General features: G+C 40.3%; 3 protein-coding genes across 3 annotated transcripts; all 3 read right to left on the bottom strand.

Moving 5' to 3' along the window:
• Positions 1–756: 756 nt before the first annotated feature.
• Positions 757–3,075, bottom strand: LOC140765567 (polygalacturonase At1g48100-like). The gene is made up of 6 exons (XM_073104714.1): positions 2,368–3,075; positions 2,110–2,274; positions 1,983–2,027; positions 1,683–1,890; positions 1,518–1,599; positions 757–1,433 (listed from the first exon to the last, which is right to left on the bottom strand). Exons 1-6 carry the CDS (start codon positions 2,860–2,862, stop codon positions 929–931), a joined length of 1,500 nt encoding a protein of 499 aa, XP_072960815.1. The 5' UTR covers positions 2,863–3,075; the 3' UTR covers positions 757–928.
• A 1,259-nt stretch (positions 3,076–4,334) lies between these two features.
• LOC140764682 (polygalacturonase At1g48100-like) lies at positions 4,335–6,693 on the bottom strand. The gene is made up of 6 exons (XM_073103373.1): positions 6,206–6,693; positions 5,946–6,113; positions 5,808–5,852; positions 5,521–5,728; positions 5,350–5,431; positions 4,335–5,111 (listed from the first exon to the last, which is right to left on the bottom strand). Exons 1-6 carry the CDS (start codon positions 6,587–6,589, stop codon positions 4,610–4,612), a joined length of 1,389 nt encoding a protein of 462 aa, XP_072959474.1. The 5' UTR covers positions 6,590–6,693; the 3' UTR covers positions 4,335–4,609.
• Positions 6,694–8,744: 2,051 nt separating this feature from the next.
• Positions 8,745–13,720, bottom strand: LOC140764683 (shaggy-related protein kinase alpha-like). The gene is made up of 13 exons (XM_073103374.1): positions 13,473–13,720; positions 11,942–12,127; positions 11,740–11,832; positions 11,462–11,521; positions 10,927–11,199; positions 10,536–10,610; positions 10,267–10,323; positions 10,035–10,175; positions 9,890–9,940; positions 9,689–9,784; positions 9,509–9,592; positions 9,292–9,394; positions 8,745–9,177 (listed from the first exon to the last, which is right to left on the bottom strand). The coding sequence occupies exons 2-13, from the start codon at positions 12,050–12,052 to the stop codon at positions 9,095–9,097; spliced, it is 1,227 nt and encodes a 408-aa protein (XP_072959475.1). The 5' UTR covers positions 12,053–12,127; positions 13,473–13,720; the 3' UTR covers positions 8,745–9,094.
• Between the last annotated feature and the right edge of the window lie 1,779 nt (positions 13,721–15,499).

The raw sequence follows: 15,499 nt of genomic DNA, 5'->3' as shown, positions 1-15,499 counted from the left end.
CGAGGTAGTCCCTTCATCTGTTGAGAATAAAGTCAAAAATATGGGGGCTCAAAATTCATACTTTGAAAAGGTATGGTGTGAATTATAAATTTTTAAAAAGAGAAGGTGTAAAATGTAATTTTTAAAAAGGCAGAGAGAGAGAGAGAGGGGGAGAAAGCACTACCATACCATTATTTGACATACTATATATATAGATAGCTTTCGGTTTGTGAAAGTCGTTCCTCTTTTTCCTCTTTGCCTCACGCCTTACACCTCTTGTGAGTTAAGCAGCCATTAATTAATGACTGCTTAACCTTTTCTTTAATGCCTGCTCAATAATTAAGTAATGACGCTCTCTTGTTTGTTTCCTTGCTCTCATCCTTCATGGAGTGCAAAATTAAAAAGGCTCTCTTTATCTCACGCGCCCACAAGTACACTAACATCTCCACTTCCCTTTTCGTCCCTCAGAAAACAGAATGGGGAAGCATTTGGTTGCTGCTGGTTAGGCTTTCTGTTTTAAAAGAGGAAAGATATATTCCATGCCCATGATCTTTCTTTTTCTTTTTTTTTAACTCGTAGTTTAGATATTAATCTATCCAACCTTTCATTCAAATGTACAATGTCTAAATGATTGTCATCGTCTTTGATGTGCCATGAAGCTATTAAAATCATTCAGAGCTTCATATAAACAAACGTCACATAGTTATATCTCAGTATTCAGCAACAAATTATCAGATTTGTTCTTGAAACTAGCCTTTGACTATTATATTTCAAACTAATAGTAGGCAAAGATCTCATAGAAACCTTTGGTTATGACAGTGATATACTGTTACACTAAATTTAAGAGGAATATACTTTACATGCCTGTTCTTTCTAATTCAGACATTCTGATATTATCAATAGATATCTACACTCTTTCAACTCATAGAGTGATATTGTTCTAAATTCCTCAATAACACATCAAATTGTCAATGTCCATAATAGATCGAGGTAGTCCCTGCAACAAGCATGACACTGGAGGGATCGTAAGCGTCTGCGAGGCACCATAAGTGTTCCAACAGAAAGGATCTGAGATGATTTCTCCAGCTGCAGGTAGCAGCTCTACTTCTGTTAGTGTAACATTAGTGCAAGGGACTGAGTCACTGCACCCGAAATGGATTGGCGGGCTTCTGACATCGTAAGTCCCCTTTATGTTTGTGTAGGAGATGTCTGACACGAAGACCGCAGAGGTCTGGTTTGCACATTTCTTGGTGAGGCAGTAGTACTGATCAATGATGATCGGGTTCCTGACGGTGTCCATGTGTATGTTCTCGAATGTGACCGATGATACCGACCCTGATCCGCCTTGCCATGTCTTGATCCTGACCCCATTATCCGAGTGTCTAATGATAGCATTCTTGACAGTAATATTAGTCACACATGCACGCGAATTTTGTTTGCCGAGACTTCCTATGCTGAACATAAAATTTTGAGTAGCATTAGAGTCCAATTGCAGAAGAAAATAAGAGGATGAAATGGAGAAGGAAAAGTGGTTCAACCTGATACCATGGCTTGGTCCACATGTTACATTTTGTACTTCTATGTTCAGACTACCAGAACCAATAGATATGCAATCATCGCCTGTTGAATCAGACACTTTAGATTGCATGGTAGAAGAGAAACTGAACCTAAGATGAGGATAAACTGAAGCAAGAATAACTTACCATTGGAGATCACTGAATTATAAATCCACACTTTCTCAGAATTCTCTACATGGATGCCGTCAGTGTTAGGACTGAGTGCAGGTGAGTTTATGGATATTGTGTCAATGGTGACATTCTTGCAGGCATCGAACCGGAAATGGAACTGGGGACTGTTTTGGATCTTTAATCCATGGACTCTCAGGTTTGAACTCATGAAGAACCTCAAGGCCTGAAACCGCATAGAGATGAAAGCTAAGGTTACATCATGGTAGTTGACATATCAAACTATAGAAGCAGTTAATTCAGTTGAGTGGAGCTTACAACAGGGCTATCACAGGGCCCAGGCAGTGTTGTCCCATTTATCCCCTGTAGCATTGAAATGAGCAAGTATTAAGGATTGCCTTTGTCCTAGTTTCTTAAGATTTCTCCTTAGCTTGCCCATGCTTACCTTGTGTGGTTTGCAAGGGAGATTCCACCATCTCTCTCCTTTCCCATCAATAAGTCCACCTCCTTGCAGAGTCATGCCATTGGCTCTGTAGAACACAAGCCATTGCCTTCTACTGCTACTTAGCCACGAATCGGGATCACTGGGCGCCAAGATGATCCCATCAACCTTATATAGGAATTCAGCAGGTAACCGTATTAGAATTTAGTCAGTTTTGTGGATTGAATCCAGGATAAATTAGCATAAACCAGTGGAGTGTACCTGAAATATGACTCCACCCTGACAAGGGCCTGCAAAGATGGTGGAGTGGATCATGAAGGAGTATCCCTGAGGAGCAAGGACTACTGCAGATCCAGCTTGGCATGCAGAGTCCCATGCACTCTTGAATGCTTCAGTGTCATCAGACAATCCATCACCTCTCGCTCCAAATGTTCGAACATCAAAAATGACATTGTTGTTCGAGGAATTCCCACTAGTCCCTTCGCTTATTGGTGTAGGAGGAGGAGCAGTAGAATTTGTAGCGTTCGCGTTAGGACCGGTACTAATAGGCTGAGGAGCGAGAGCAGGAGCATAACTAGGGGAGTCTGCAGTCTGAGGCGGCTCTGCCATGGGAGGCTGTGCAATGCTCATCTTTGGATGTTCCTTGAGTTGATGACGATGATGATGATGATGATGATGAGTCCTTCCTTGAACACAAGGATAAAAGAAGCTAGAGGAAACGAAGACAAGTAGTATGACCATCCTAGTTAGTTCCATTTCTGCCTTATCCAAGAAGAGATACAAATGTACTTAGAGGAATGCACTGCTATATATACACACACAAAAGCCTCCCCTCTCGCTTTCGAAAACTTATGGATATTTCAACTTGTTAGAGAGATCAAGCATGAGGAATTCAAAATAATTGCGGGCGGTTGTCACTGTCTTGGCCTAGAGATCCAATGGAGAGGATAGCAAACGAGGATAGGTTATAGAGAAGAGGATCTTGCAGAGAATGGAATGATAGATGGTGGCTAAGTCTACTATTTTATAGTACTGAAGGGTGTAGTGGCAGGGTCATCTTTTGTGGCTCTTCTTCTCCTGCACTGTGGATTATTCTAATGGCGGCAACCGAACAGTTCCATTCAGGCATGGCTTTTTGAGATTGTGGAGTGTACACAAAATAGTTTGGAGGAGAGGTAATAAGCTATTAGAGATGGTCGGTAGAACAGCCCCATGTTCAATTGCCACACCTTTCACCTGCTTGGGCCCAAATCTAGAAATTGGAGGGAAGAACAAAGAGTGGCTGTTATACGCTCTTTAAGAGTAGTGGAGGTTTCAGCTCAGATGTCTTCTGGAAAAGATCATTTGACTTAGTTGAATGATAGAGTATTGGATCAGGATCCTTTTAGATCACAATGTTTTTAGGAAGATCCTATACGGTAGCATGTTATACTTCACTAAAATTGTCTGAAACTGGAAGATGGCAAGGCATCAGAGACAAAAATAAAAGCTCCTGATGAAACTTGTTCCTAATTTTTTATAGTTTCCAAGGTATACTAGCTAGTTCATATACGAAGTGCTGCACTTTGAGATTGTGTTGAAATATTAATTAACAGTCTCCACTAAGATTATTAACTATATCATTTATTACCTCCACATTCCAAATTAAACTAACCTTACCACTTTCTTCTGCTCTTCGTTTTAAGGCTAGTTTAAAATGCCAAAAAACTCAAGCTCCTTCCAAGGCAATAGGACACGGACGATTCATTATAGTCTTTGCTTCGAAGATTTGTTTGAAAACAGTCTGCTTGAAGGTTTTCAGATACTTTATCTCAGAGTCAGAAGGATAGCGTTGTGCATTAAGATACAGTAGGACGGCTGCTAGTGGAGTTCTTAGCTAAGCACACCATTGTAGTAGACCAGCACTCTTCTTGGATTGCAAAGCCTCCTCAACACGTAATTAAAGAGAGCATGGTCTGTCCAACTGAAACATTCATATGTTTGATTAGTTAGTGGGCAGGCGTGAGTTTTAAGAACCACAGCCATTATCTTAAGATCATCCTGAACAATTAGTTCTCAAATAATGCTTTGTTAATATCATTAACAATGAAATAAATTTGTGGCTGCATCTCTAGAATGAAAGAGAACTCTGACAGATGATGGGCTGGCATTGGCCCATAAGGCCATAAATGAATCTAGTTGGAGATGAGAAATTTCCCATATTTACTGAAATTAAATGACACCTTCGAATGCTGTCATATATCTCAGAACTGAAAATTTACAGAAGAATCTGAAAGCACAGTCATGAGATAGAAAAAACTATTCATATGAGTTCTTGCTCTATTTTGTCAGGTCCCCGATGCTGTCAAAAAAAAGTACAAGAGACTAACAGACCACAGATAGTACATGAAAGGAGAGCTAAAGCAGCACATGTAAAGCCTCATAAAGGCTTCTAATGAAAAAGTTAGATAAGGGGTTAGTGGTTGGGCTTTCTCCTATGATCTACAAAGTTACAAAGATGCAGTCAGCAACCAAAGTTAAGGTTCTCCTGGAGTGTCTGAGGCTGTCCATCTTGCAAGCAAGAGATGGGTGGAATTGTCAGTGTCTGCAACACCCCGTAGGCATTCCAGCAGAAGGGATCATCTACTAACTCCCCATCATGAGGGAGCAATTCCACATCAGACATTGTGATGTTTGTACATGGCACAGTGTCACTGCATGCAAAGTGTATCGGCGCACTCCTTACGTCGTATGTCCCCTTGATGTTGTTGTATGAGACGTCCGATACATAGACCGCCGTTGATTGATTCATGCACCTCTTGTCCATGCAGTAGTATTGGTCTACGATGATGCAATTCCTTACATTCTCCATGTATATGTTCTCGAAGCTAATGCCGAACACCGAGCCCATTCCTCCTTGCCATGTCTTGATCCTAACTCCATTATCTGAGTGCCTTATAACAGCGTTCTTGACTGATACGTTTGAGACGCACGCCTGAGAGTTGTGCACTCCAAGGCTTCCAATACTGGGAGATAACAATGCAACAAAATAAGACCCAATTGTGATTATGTACTATTTAAATAACCAATATCCAACCACTACATGGAATAAATACTTGTGTCACTAGAATAAGAAAGTTTCTCCTACCAGAGAAGAAACAAAAGATGATCTTGGACGCATATTATGTTTTTTTTTTTCTTTTGAGTCCTTAGGTTCCTTTAATACAAAAGAGAGGCCAATAAAAATGGAGATAGGTTTAATACCTTATGCCATGACTAGGCCCACATGTTACGTTCTCGATATTGACTTCAGAGCAACCAGGTCCGATCGAGATGCAGTCATCACCTGAGCAATTTAACACCATCTTCAATCCAAATTCTAAAACTTGAATGTGTAAACTATTCATCAAAAAAAATAACCACACTGGAAGCTACCGTTGCTTATCATGGAATTGTAAATGGCAACAGACTTGGTGTTCTCAATGTGGATGCCATCAGTGTTAGGACTAAGTGCAGGGGAATTTATGGATACCCCTTCAATGTGAAGGCCTTCGCAGCTATCGAATTTGACATGGAATTGTGGGCTGTTCTCGATTCGCAGTTCTCTGACAGTAATGTTGCTGCTCAAGAAGAATCTAATCAACTGCAAATAATTCAAAGGAGATAAGTAAGATAGTCAACATACTTATATTCCAAAGAGAACTGTGAGATGAGTTGCTTACTGCTGGACTATCACAAGGTCCAGGCAATGTGGATCCATTGGGTCCCTGCATTTGTGGATTGATAAGGCTATCAAATTATCGAGTTGACAAGGATGTCATCAAATTCTTGTTCTAGCTATATATTAACGGACGACATACTCTGTGAGGTTTGCAGGGGAGATTCCACCACTCTTCTCCATTCCCTTCAATCGTTCCTTTTCCTACCAGACTCATCCCATCGAGTCGATAGAACACCAGCCATTGCCGCCGACTATCGGATTTCGGCCAGCAGTTGGGTCCATCAGGAGGCATTAGCACTCCATCCACCTATCCATATCCATAACTCAATCCAATTATGTCAAACAATACAAAAAAGAAAAGGTAACACAAAAGTGTTTGTTTGTTTTAAAGGGAACTACTTGGAAGACAAGCCCGGGTTGACAGGGACCGGAAAAGATGGTGGAAGTGATCATGAACACGCCGTCCGTTGGCACGAGCAGCACGGCGGAGTCCACCGAACAAGCCGCGCTCCAAGCCGACCGGAACGCCTCGGTGTCGTCGGTGGATCCATCGCCGACCGCGCCGAAGGTTCTCACATCGAAGACGCAAGGATCTGAGCTCGAATTGCTTGGACTAATAATAGTGCTAGTTGCTGGTGACCCAACTGCGCGGTGTTTGCTGCCTCCTCTGTGACTACTACTTTGCTTCTTGTGCAAATGGGCTCTTCCATTCGATTTATGGGCAGATGATAGAAAGAAGATAACCAGAATAAAGCAAAAGAGCAGTGCTCGCGAGATACCCATCGATGTCGTAATCTTGAAAATTTAGGAGTAAAAGGAGGAGAAGGTTTGTAACTACCAAGGAGTTGGAGGTTTGAGGCCTCTGTTATTTATGCTGCGCGACTTTGTCGTGGAATGGGCAAGGACCCCATGAGGCGGATGACACGCGTCCATACCTCCTCAAATAAAGCATCATTGTCCTTAAAGGTCTAAAATGACCTCCTTTCCTTTTCCTTCCATGAATCAAAAAGGAGAATGGAGAGAAATTTGACACACAAAGAAGAAAGAAAGAAAGAAAGAACAGAATCCCCCTGTTTGTTCTGTTCTCTGGCTCGGCGTCCAACTTCTGACTCTATTTTGTTTCCAAGGAAAAAAGATTTGAAAGTTTATTGGCGAATGATGTATCTCAACTCACATGCTGTTGTCCTATAAGAGCTTGACATGTATGAAAGGAACATTCTAGCGATTCACAAGTTTACACCAGTAGACCTACTTGCATTAGTTTAAAAACTTTTTAGTAGAAAAAAAAACAGAGAGAAAGATTTTGCTCATGACTTTGTTTAACCTTAGTCTGTGAATACACATTAACAACATGGGCAACAATCCGTTTATGTCTTAGTGCACGAGTCCTCAGTAAGATGCATGCAACCTTACACTGATTACTTAATCAAGAGGTGAAGGCTGGTGTTGTCATTTACATAGGTCTGCACTGTTTGTTGCATGAGCCGTGGAAGGAGGAGAAAGGAAGATGCATATATAAATAAAAGGAAGCTACTGGAGAGTGGAGAGGACTTTGTAAGCTTTAGAGGAGAGATGTGGCCATGAAGCGAAAGCCCCGTGACCTTATGTTGTAGTTTAGCTCATAGTGATGGACAAGGAGACAATACAGAGAGAGAAGCAAGTAAGTCACGGACTCACACACACACACTCTTTCTCTCTCTTATTCTTTGTTGGTGGTACATGAGAGCCATAAGAAAGCAAGCTCATCTGCCCAACAAACAAAACTGCCAATAAAAGACTACAAATGTTGAATAGTAGTTGCCATTGATCATCAATTTAATATTGAAATCTACGATAAAAACAATGGTCGATCAACCATTGGGAACCATTGGGAACAAGAGACGACGACATAGATTGCTTTCTGGGAACCGTCGGTGAGATCAGAACTTGTTCGTGTGCTCAAGCTAATGTCTCTATGTATCATTGTGATTGATATATTAATCTCTATTTTCTCAAAATAGGTTGTGGAATTTTTATTTTTTATTTTTTTTTCTAGCAGAAAAGGCTCCCAGAACTCGAGTTCACTATGCAGAGGCACAGGATCCTGCTCGTTGTCGGTGATCTTTGAGTTCACGGGCGAAAACGTTGCCGGTTTACTTACCATGATCAGAATATCGAAGGACAAAGTGAAGAGGAGAGGACAGGAGATCTAAAAACATGTGGTTCACTGGACCTACCGTACAGCTTCTGAAGTGGGATCTCTGCTTCGTCGACTGCAGGAATTTCCATCAGTCGTTCTACTTGGCAGTTCATGATTTGACAGTAAGTTACCATGTACCCTGGCTGCAGCAAGTTCCTGTAACCAGGACCCCGCATTGCCTGCTGCTGTGTGGTTGTCCAATCTCCCATATGATCAATTCCTTCAACCAATTTTTGTATGTCAAATCTAAGCCTCCGGAAGTAAATAGAGGGTTATTTAATGAATGGGGAAGGGCCGAAGGGGAGGGCAGCAGCTCACATGGACCTTACCAATTGGGAGAGTTTCCATCAAAATGAATCGAAATTTAAAAAGAAAAGAAAAGGAATCAAAACTGTAACGTTCAGATGGCAATGTACTTTTTTGCCCGGTCACATTCTTTGTGCTGTTAGCAAAGAGACGCCAGTCCTGTATCCTACCAAGTTATGTATAAGAATTAGTTGCCAAATTTGTGAAACTAATAACATCCCCAAAAATAGAAAAACACGCACAATTTCTGCAAAGAAACTGTGCAACAAATTATTTAACACCAGGTGCTCTCAGGAAAGGTTGATCAGGGTCGTAGCCCATTATGCATAACGTAAATTGGTCACATAGATATATGTATGTATGTATATGTGTGTATATATATATAATGAGGTTTAATGAACCTCACCGATGAAGCAATGGCAAAATGGGGAGGTCAGAAAAACAAACGACACAGGTCATAACAAGCTTTTGAATAGGATCAAATGGATTTCTCAAGTCAAATAACAAGACACTCGGGAAATTTATAAACTGGAAGCAGTCGATCTATATATGAAAACCATGATAGATAAAATGCCATCTTTCTGCTCTACATAACCTTACAAATCTACTACTGTATGGAGATGGAGATCTCGAGGGTCAGCAGAAATCCATTGGGGAGCATACTGATTAATCTGCTCCCCACAAGACAAGGCAAGGATGTGCTAAACGGTACATATTGCATTTCAACCAAAATTCACAAGCTGCGCCAAGATCATCAATCTGGAAGGATTAACACGGGCTATTCTGAGTCATCCTGCGGCCACTTATAATCCTAGAAATGCACATTGCTTTCTGGCATGTTCTGGAATCAACTTCATTTGAATCTCCACTGGCACTCCTTTCAACTCTGGTCATCAAAAGTAGCAAGTGAATATTTGTCTGATCTTCCTGAAGTGAAATGTGACACAGTGGAAAGTAACAGTTAAGCAATTTAAACTTCTAATTCTCTATCAAGATTTACCGTGAGGCTTGAAATTAAAGAGAGGTGGCAGAAATCTGCCATTCGGTAGACGGGTGTTTAGATCTCGAAGCTCATCGAAGAATGGATGAATTAATGCTTCCAACTGCATAGAGAAAGAACAGATTATTGGATTAGTTACCAGATATAACCCTCAAATCTATGTGAAAATACCAGCATTTTCTGTTGCATATTCACTATATGGCATGACAATACTCACAGCAGTGCATCGCAAGTTCGGTGAGTACTGGAGAAGCCTAGAGACAAGATCTACAGCTTCAGGAGGCATTCGTTTGTGAAAGATCTGAAAAGATACAAGACATAATTAGACCTAGTAGCAAACAACAGATGACAAACAAAACGTCCCTACAGTGAATAATACAGATGGAAAGATTCTTGCCTTGTGCCATGGATGAGCTTTGATTTGTGGAAATTTGAACTCGGTATAATTTGGATTCATGCATTTTATTTCTTCTCTTGTAGGGGTGCCTAGGATCTGCAGTAAGAAAGGTGATATGTAAATTGACTAGAGAAGGCAAAGAAGAACCAGGCAAGAAGGACCTAACAAATAGCAGGCCTTGATCAGCACCAGTCACTTTACCTTAATAATCTCAACGAGCTGGTCAACTCCACTCTCACCAGGGAAAAGAGGCTGATGAAGGAAATACATTGTCAAGTTTTGCCGATTTTTATCTCTTAACTTCAAGAACAACTAATACTGATAGATATTTCAAATGGTGATTTACCTGTCCAAGCAAGAGTTCAGCAAGAACACAACCAGCAGACCAGATGTCGATTGCTGTAGTGTATTCAGTTGCACCAAATATGAGCTCTGGAGCTCTGTAGTATCTAGAACAGATATATGAGATATTTGGTTCTCCTTTCACCTGTCAAGACAATCAGAAAAGACTGTTAAGTGATGTTCTTAAAGTGAATGTGCTTTCCATTCATTTCTGCTCCAAGCAATAACAAGCATACCAAGACTTTCGCACTCCCAAAGTCGCACAGTTTCAGCTGGTGGGTATGTGGATTAACCTGTTACAAGAAGTTTTTTAGGTCATATAGAACGTCAAGAATTCATATACTGAGCACTCAATGAGACATTTCACATTGCCATTGTCATTTTAAGGAGAAAAGTGGTTTTGATTCTTCTGAAAAAACACACACTAAGGCCTCTTTATCAGAAAAGCATAAATCCACCCAAAAGATATTAGGAGGAAGACGGAAATAATAGGCAGCATACATACCAGGAGATTTTGTGGCTTGATATCCCTGTGACATACTCCAATGCTACCATGAATATATGCCAGAGCTCTACAGATCTATCAAAGCAGAAAATTTTATTAATTAGAATATCTTTTACAGTGAAGAGGTTAATCTACAGGATGCCAGCTTAAATGACAGTCAGTACATTGAATAGATGAAAAGTAAGCAGCAATTTCTCAATGTACCTATTTATCTAAAACCAATGCTGCAAAAAAGCAGCTAGCAGCAATGAGATCTAATATTAGTATATATCTACTAAATTAGGCTTAAAGCTATATCCTTCAATTAATAAGTCTAATTGACTGACAACACAGTGATAATCTCTTGTAGAGAAAATAATGGGAAAACTATATGAGCACATAGATCTGTTACCTGGTACGTGTAAAGCTTCACATATATCAGTGGCATACGTTGGTTCATTTTGTTGTAGTGTTTGACAACACGATGAACAGTCTCTGGTACATATTCAAGTACCAGATTCAAATACAGTTCATCTTTCTCAGTAGTTGAGAAAAAGCAATGCTTCAGACAGACAACATTTGGATGATCAAGAAGGCGCATTGTTTGCAGCTCGCGGTTCTTATACCGCTTGTCTTGAAGAACCTTCTTAATGGCTACTGTCTCCCCTGTCTCCAGACACTTCGCCTGAAAAGGAATGTAAAATCCAGTATAAAAAAGCTATGTTTACTGACCATCAAGTCAAATAAGTAAATGAACTTCTATAGCTAGCAGGCGAAGATATAGATATTGTAAATAGCTAGATAACATGTCGTATGTTGCACTATAGCATTGTAACTAACATTGCAAATTAATCTGACTGACCACATTGAGCAGCTATTTACCAAATAGGACAAGTGAGAGAAATGTGCAAACACACAGTTAACTCATGCACTGCATGAAAACTAACCTGGAAAACGACCCCAAACGATCCATGTCCTACGACACGCTCAGCCATGTAGCTTATAGTCTGCCGTTGAAATAGAAAGAAAAAAAAATCTATTATTAGAACAATTCTGAAGATAAAGACAAGCCATGCATCTTTGCAAGAACATATAGCTAAATTGATCAGACCATATTATGACCTACAACTCATACTAATTTACAAAATTCAACTCCCACTAGAAGTTCCAGTGTCAATAGTTTGATATTCATACAGGTATTACAAATCTAGTGTATGGAGATTACCTGTTTTGGCTGGCCATTTCTACCGCCTATGGTTGTCACAATTATATGACCAGTTTCTGTTCCATTCCCATCAACTACTGTTGCTTCAACTTCCTGTACATTAAGACAATACTGTTACATATACAAGTAGTATAAAATTCAATCAAGTTTCTGAAAATGAGTACAAGCTGCCAAATGCATATCGAGATGTTGCATCATCTACCTTATCATCTCTAATTTTCATCTCATTCATCTCATCTGGCAGTCTGTCGACACCAACACTGGTAGAACTGGTATTCCTAAACCCTGAGGTGGGCAATACACCTGAAGCCATCTTTTGCAGACGGAGAACAGACTCCAACTAATGTCTCATACAAGCAAGTCAGACACAAGGAAGCATTTCATTCATCTGATAGTAACAATAATGCAAGTTAGAAGCTTTTCATTCATCTGATAGTAACAATAATGCAAGTTAGAAGTCATAAATCCCAACAGGTGATGACTAATGGATATGCAATAACTACAACTACATGATAAAAATATCAGAAAAGTAAGAAACGGATTTATTTGGAAGGGGCAACAATTAAAAAAACCGAGATCAAATGAACTATCTGACAAAATCAATAAGGATACAACAGAATGCAAGTACTAGCATTCAATGGTCTCATTAACGCTACAATAACATAATGTCAGAATTTCTAAAGATACAGGACAGAAACAATTGAAATTTCAGGGTCAGATGTTGTAGACTAAAAGGCCTTTCAAATATCTAGCAGTTGCCATCTTGCAAGGCTTTAATTACTATTCGATATGCATTAAATGATATAAACAACAGCCTGTAATTGGTAAATTAAGTTCTTTGTCCCGAATTCTTAAATGCAAGATCCCTATCAAAATTTAGATAGAGCATTGGCACTTGAAGTATGGACAACTGATGCTAAAAACTAGTAAGATTTGAATACTAATCTACACCACCCATCCCGAGCTGCTCATCTTTCCACCTCCACCGCGCGACTGGTCAAAGGCACAGCCTGTCTAATGACCAAAGTAATAACAAACTGTTTGTTTTGCACAGTATAGGAATTTCTTTTTTCTTTTTTTGACAAAAGGCAGCATCTGCCCAGAGTAAAGGTATTTCTTACAAATAGAAATGCCACATAATCTTGTGACCACAAATCTCGCAACCAAGAATAATCAACTCTTACTGCATGTTTCTCAGGCAACCTTAATGAAGATTCTACAAAATAAACCAAACTGATCTAAAACGATGGACATAAAAAAAAAAAGTGACAAAGATCGCCTAAAAACCCGCAGCTCCCGCTCGAAAAATTAGATCTTAAACAGTTTCGAGCTGCTCGGAACGAAAAGCTAATTCGTTACCAGGAAAAAAAATCCATCTTTTTCCACAAGAACTCGAAATCTTAGCCGAGACACACGTCCACTGCTTCAAAATTGGGAAAAGCAGAATCCTTGTGCGGGGAAAAAAAAAACAAACAAGGCGAAGAAGATAACATGATCGCTAGCACAACCACAGAGCCAGAAGTACGAGCCAGAAAAAACTATCAAAGATCTCTAAGTGCATCACAATCTCCAACCTCTCCAGCCTAATTGTCCAAAACATAATAAAAACTCACATAATCTTAGAGATACAAGCGAACGGAAATAGATCAAAAGATCTGACAAAAGAATCAGAACATACAACAAATAAAACCCATAATCTCTACTAAAACAACATGTATTCAAGAATCACCCACCGAGATCGAGACCGCTTAGCGCCAGAATCATCAACAACAACACGAACCACAAAAATTACGACTGAGATCTCAACCTCTCCCTCTTCCTCTTCTCTTCCTCTTCTATTCCTCTTCTCCGAGAGAACTTAATTGGTCTTCCTTCCCTTCTCCTCTTCCTCCTCCTCCTCCTCCTCCTCCTCTCTCCGCGCTTTCTTCTTCCTTCTTGGTGGTGCGGTAGCTGTAAAAGTACGAATTCGAACAGAAGCAAGAGAAGAAAAGAGAAAGAGAGGGAGGTTTTAACGTTACTCTCCAACCCACCCTCTCCTTGTTGACCGGTCAAACACACTCCGGGGCCCCATCTCTTTTCTCAAATGAATGGATACATTCTACGAAAAAGAACTTTACCCGACAAGCAACCATTTCTTTCCTCGGGGGGTAGTCTTTTGGTGAGTTTATAATACCCTCTTGGTCGCCCCGAGCTTTTGTTGTTCGTTCTTATTAAAGCTTGGAAAATTCCCAACGAGCCCAGAGCGGACGCCACCCCGCCACTCAATCCAGCTAATTCCCTCCCATTAATACCCCAAAATGCCCCTCCTCCATTGCGATAGAGATCATAAGGCCCTCCGACTATTTTGGTCAATTTCATCAGCGTCTGATGGGTTGGTTTATCCGCGAAATAGACTTCTCGGACGGCGTGGTCCTCTTCCCTTTTTTTGAACTCGTCAACACATGGAAGACCTAAATTACGCGGATGCCCTTACTCGTAGGTATATTTACCTAAGAGTACCTACCAATCTTTGAGTGACCGTTGCGTCCCTCGGGCCTCGGGCCTCAGGCCCTCTCAACTACTGCTATGCTGACCGGCTTAAAAGGGCATTTCGGTACATTAGCAGCAGAAGGTAGATTTCACGAAATGATTGGTCAAGACCGCCTGAGCCCGAACAGGCTGTCACGGTCGGCAGCGGGGCCCATATGCTGCCACGTGGGGCCCGCGCCCCCCCCCCCCCCCCCTAATCAAATCACGACCTAGGATCAAAATATATTTAGATCATAATTAGACCGGACTAGTAGCAGCCTTCGTACCGGTTCGCTTAAAAGTTCGACCGGTCAACCCGTGGGCAACGTGCCGGCTGACCCGGCCAACTAAGACCAATGCCCCAACTCATCTTTTTGGTGGGCATTTTAGGAACAGGGTTCTAAATTTTAGTGAACAATGTCCCCCCAATAACATATGAGATTTGCTACTGGAATCATTAGGTGCCAGCCTATTAGACTCTTATCCAGAGGACAAATTATTACAACTTATAATTATTCTTCTTTTCATGACTAATGCCGGCAATTAGGTTGATCCACACAGTAGTGCAGACGCAATCCAATCAAACTCCTCGATTTCGCAACCCATTCAAACTCCTCGAGATATAATTATTAATCTTATTATGATGCATTGACAATTATTTTGACCAAAAGTTTATTAGAATTTCTTCTTATCATAAAGATGCAATACTGTAATCTAAACGCGCCTTCAATTAAGTCAGCATCGTTTCAAACCCATTAATTATATATATATATATATATATAAAAAGTCGATATTTTCACCGGCTTGTTGCGGTTTAGCTCTAATTTCTTGACATTAGTTGCCTTTAATTTGGCTTATATGCCCTTAAATCCGTGGCTTGCTTCAGAGGATCTTTTGCTAACATTGAATCGTTTATTTCTAACATATAATATTTGTGTTCAGGAAAACAAAACGATAATAAAGAATGTTCTTTTTCTATGTCGTTCGCTCGTTATGCTTCACAATTAGCATAATCCAACAGCAAGCAGACAAAAGAGTAATCGAGGTTAATATAAAAAATTGTTAAATTAGGAGATAATGATAAGTGACGCCATTAGAGATTAGATGCGTTGCACATAAAGTATATGAATAATTACACAATTTGGTATGCCCTTCCAAAGTCTTTGAATAGATTGGAATCCAAAGCAGCAATATTAGAAAAATCCCAGGTTGTTTTATTAATTATGAGACTATGTTTTAAGGTGTTTGTTAG

The sequence above is a fragment of the Typha angustifolia genome, chromosome 8, assembly GCF_048772165.1.
Source record: "Typha angustifolia cultivar Huaian chromosome 8, ASM4877216v1, whole genome shotgun sequence".
NCBI classification, from domain to species: domain Eukaryota; kingdom Viridiplantae; phylum Streptophyta; class Magnoliopsida; order Poales; family Typhaceae; genus Typha; species Typha angustifolia.
This window is presented reverse-complemented; position numbering and strand designations above follow the sequence as displayed.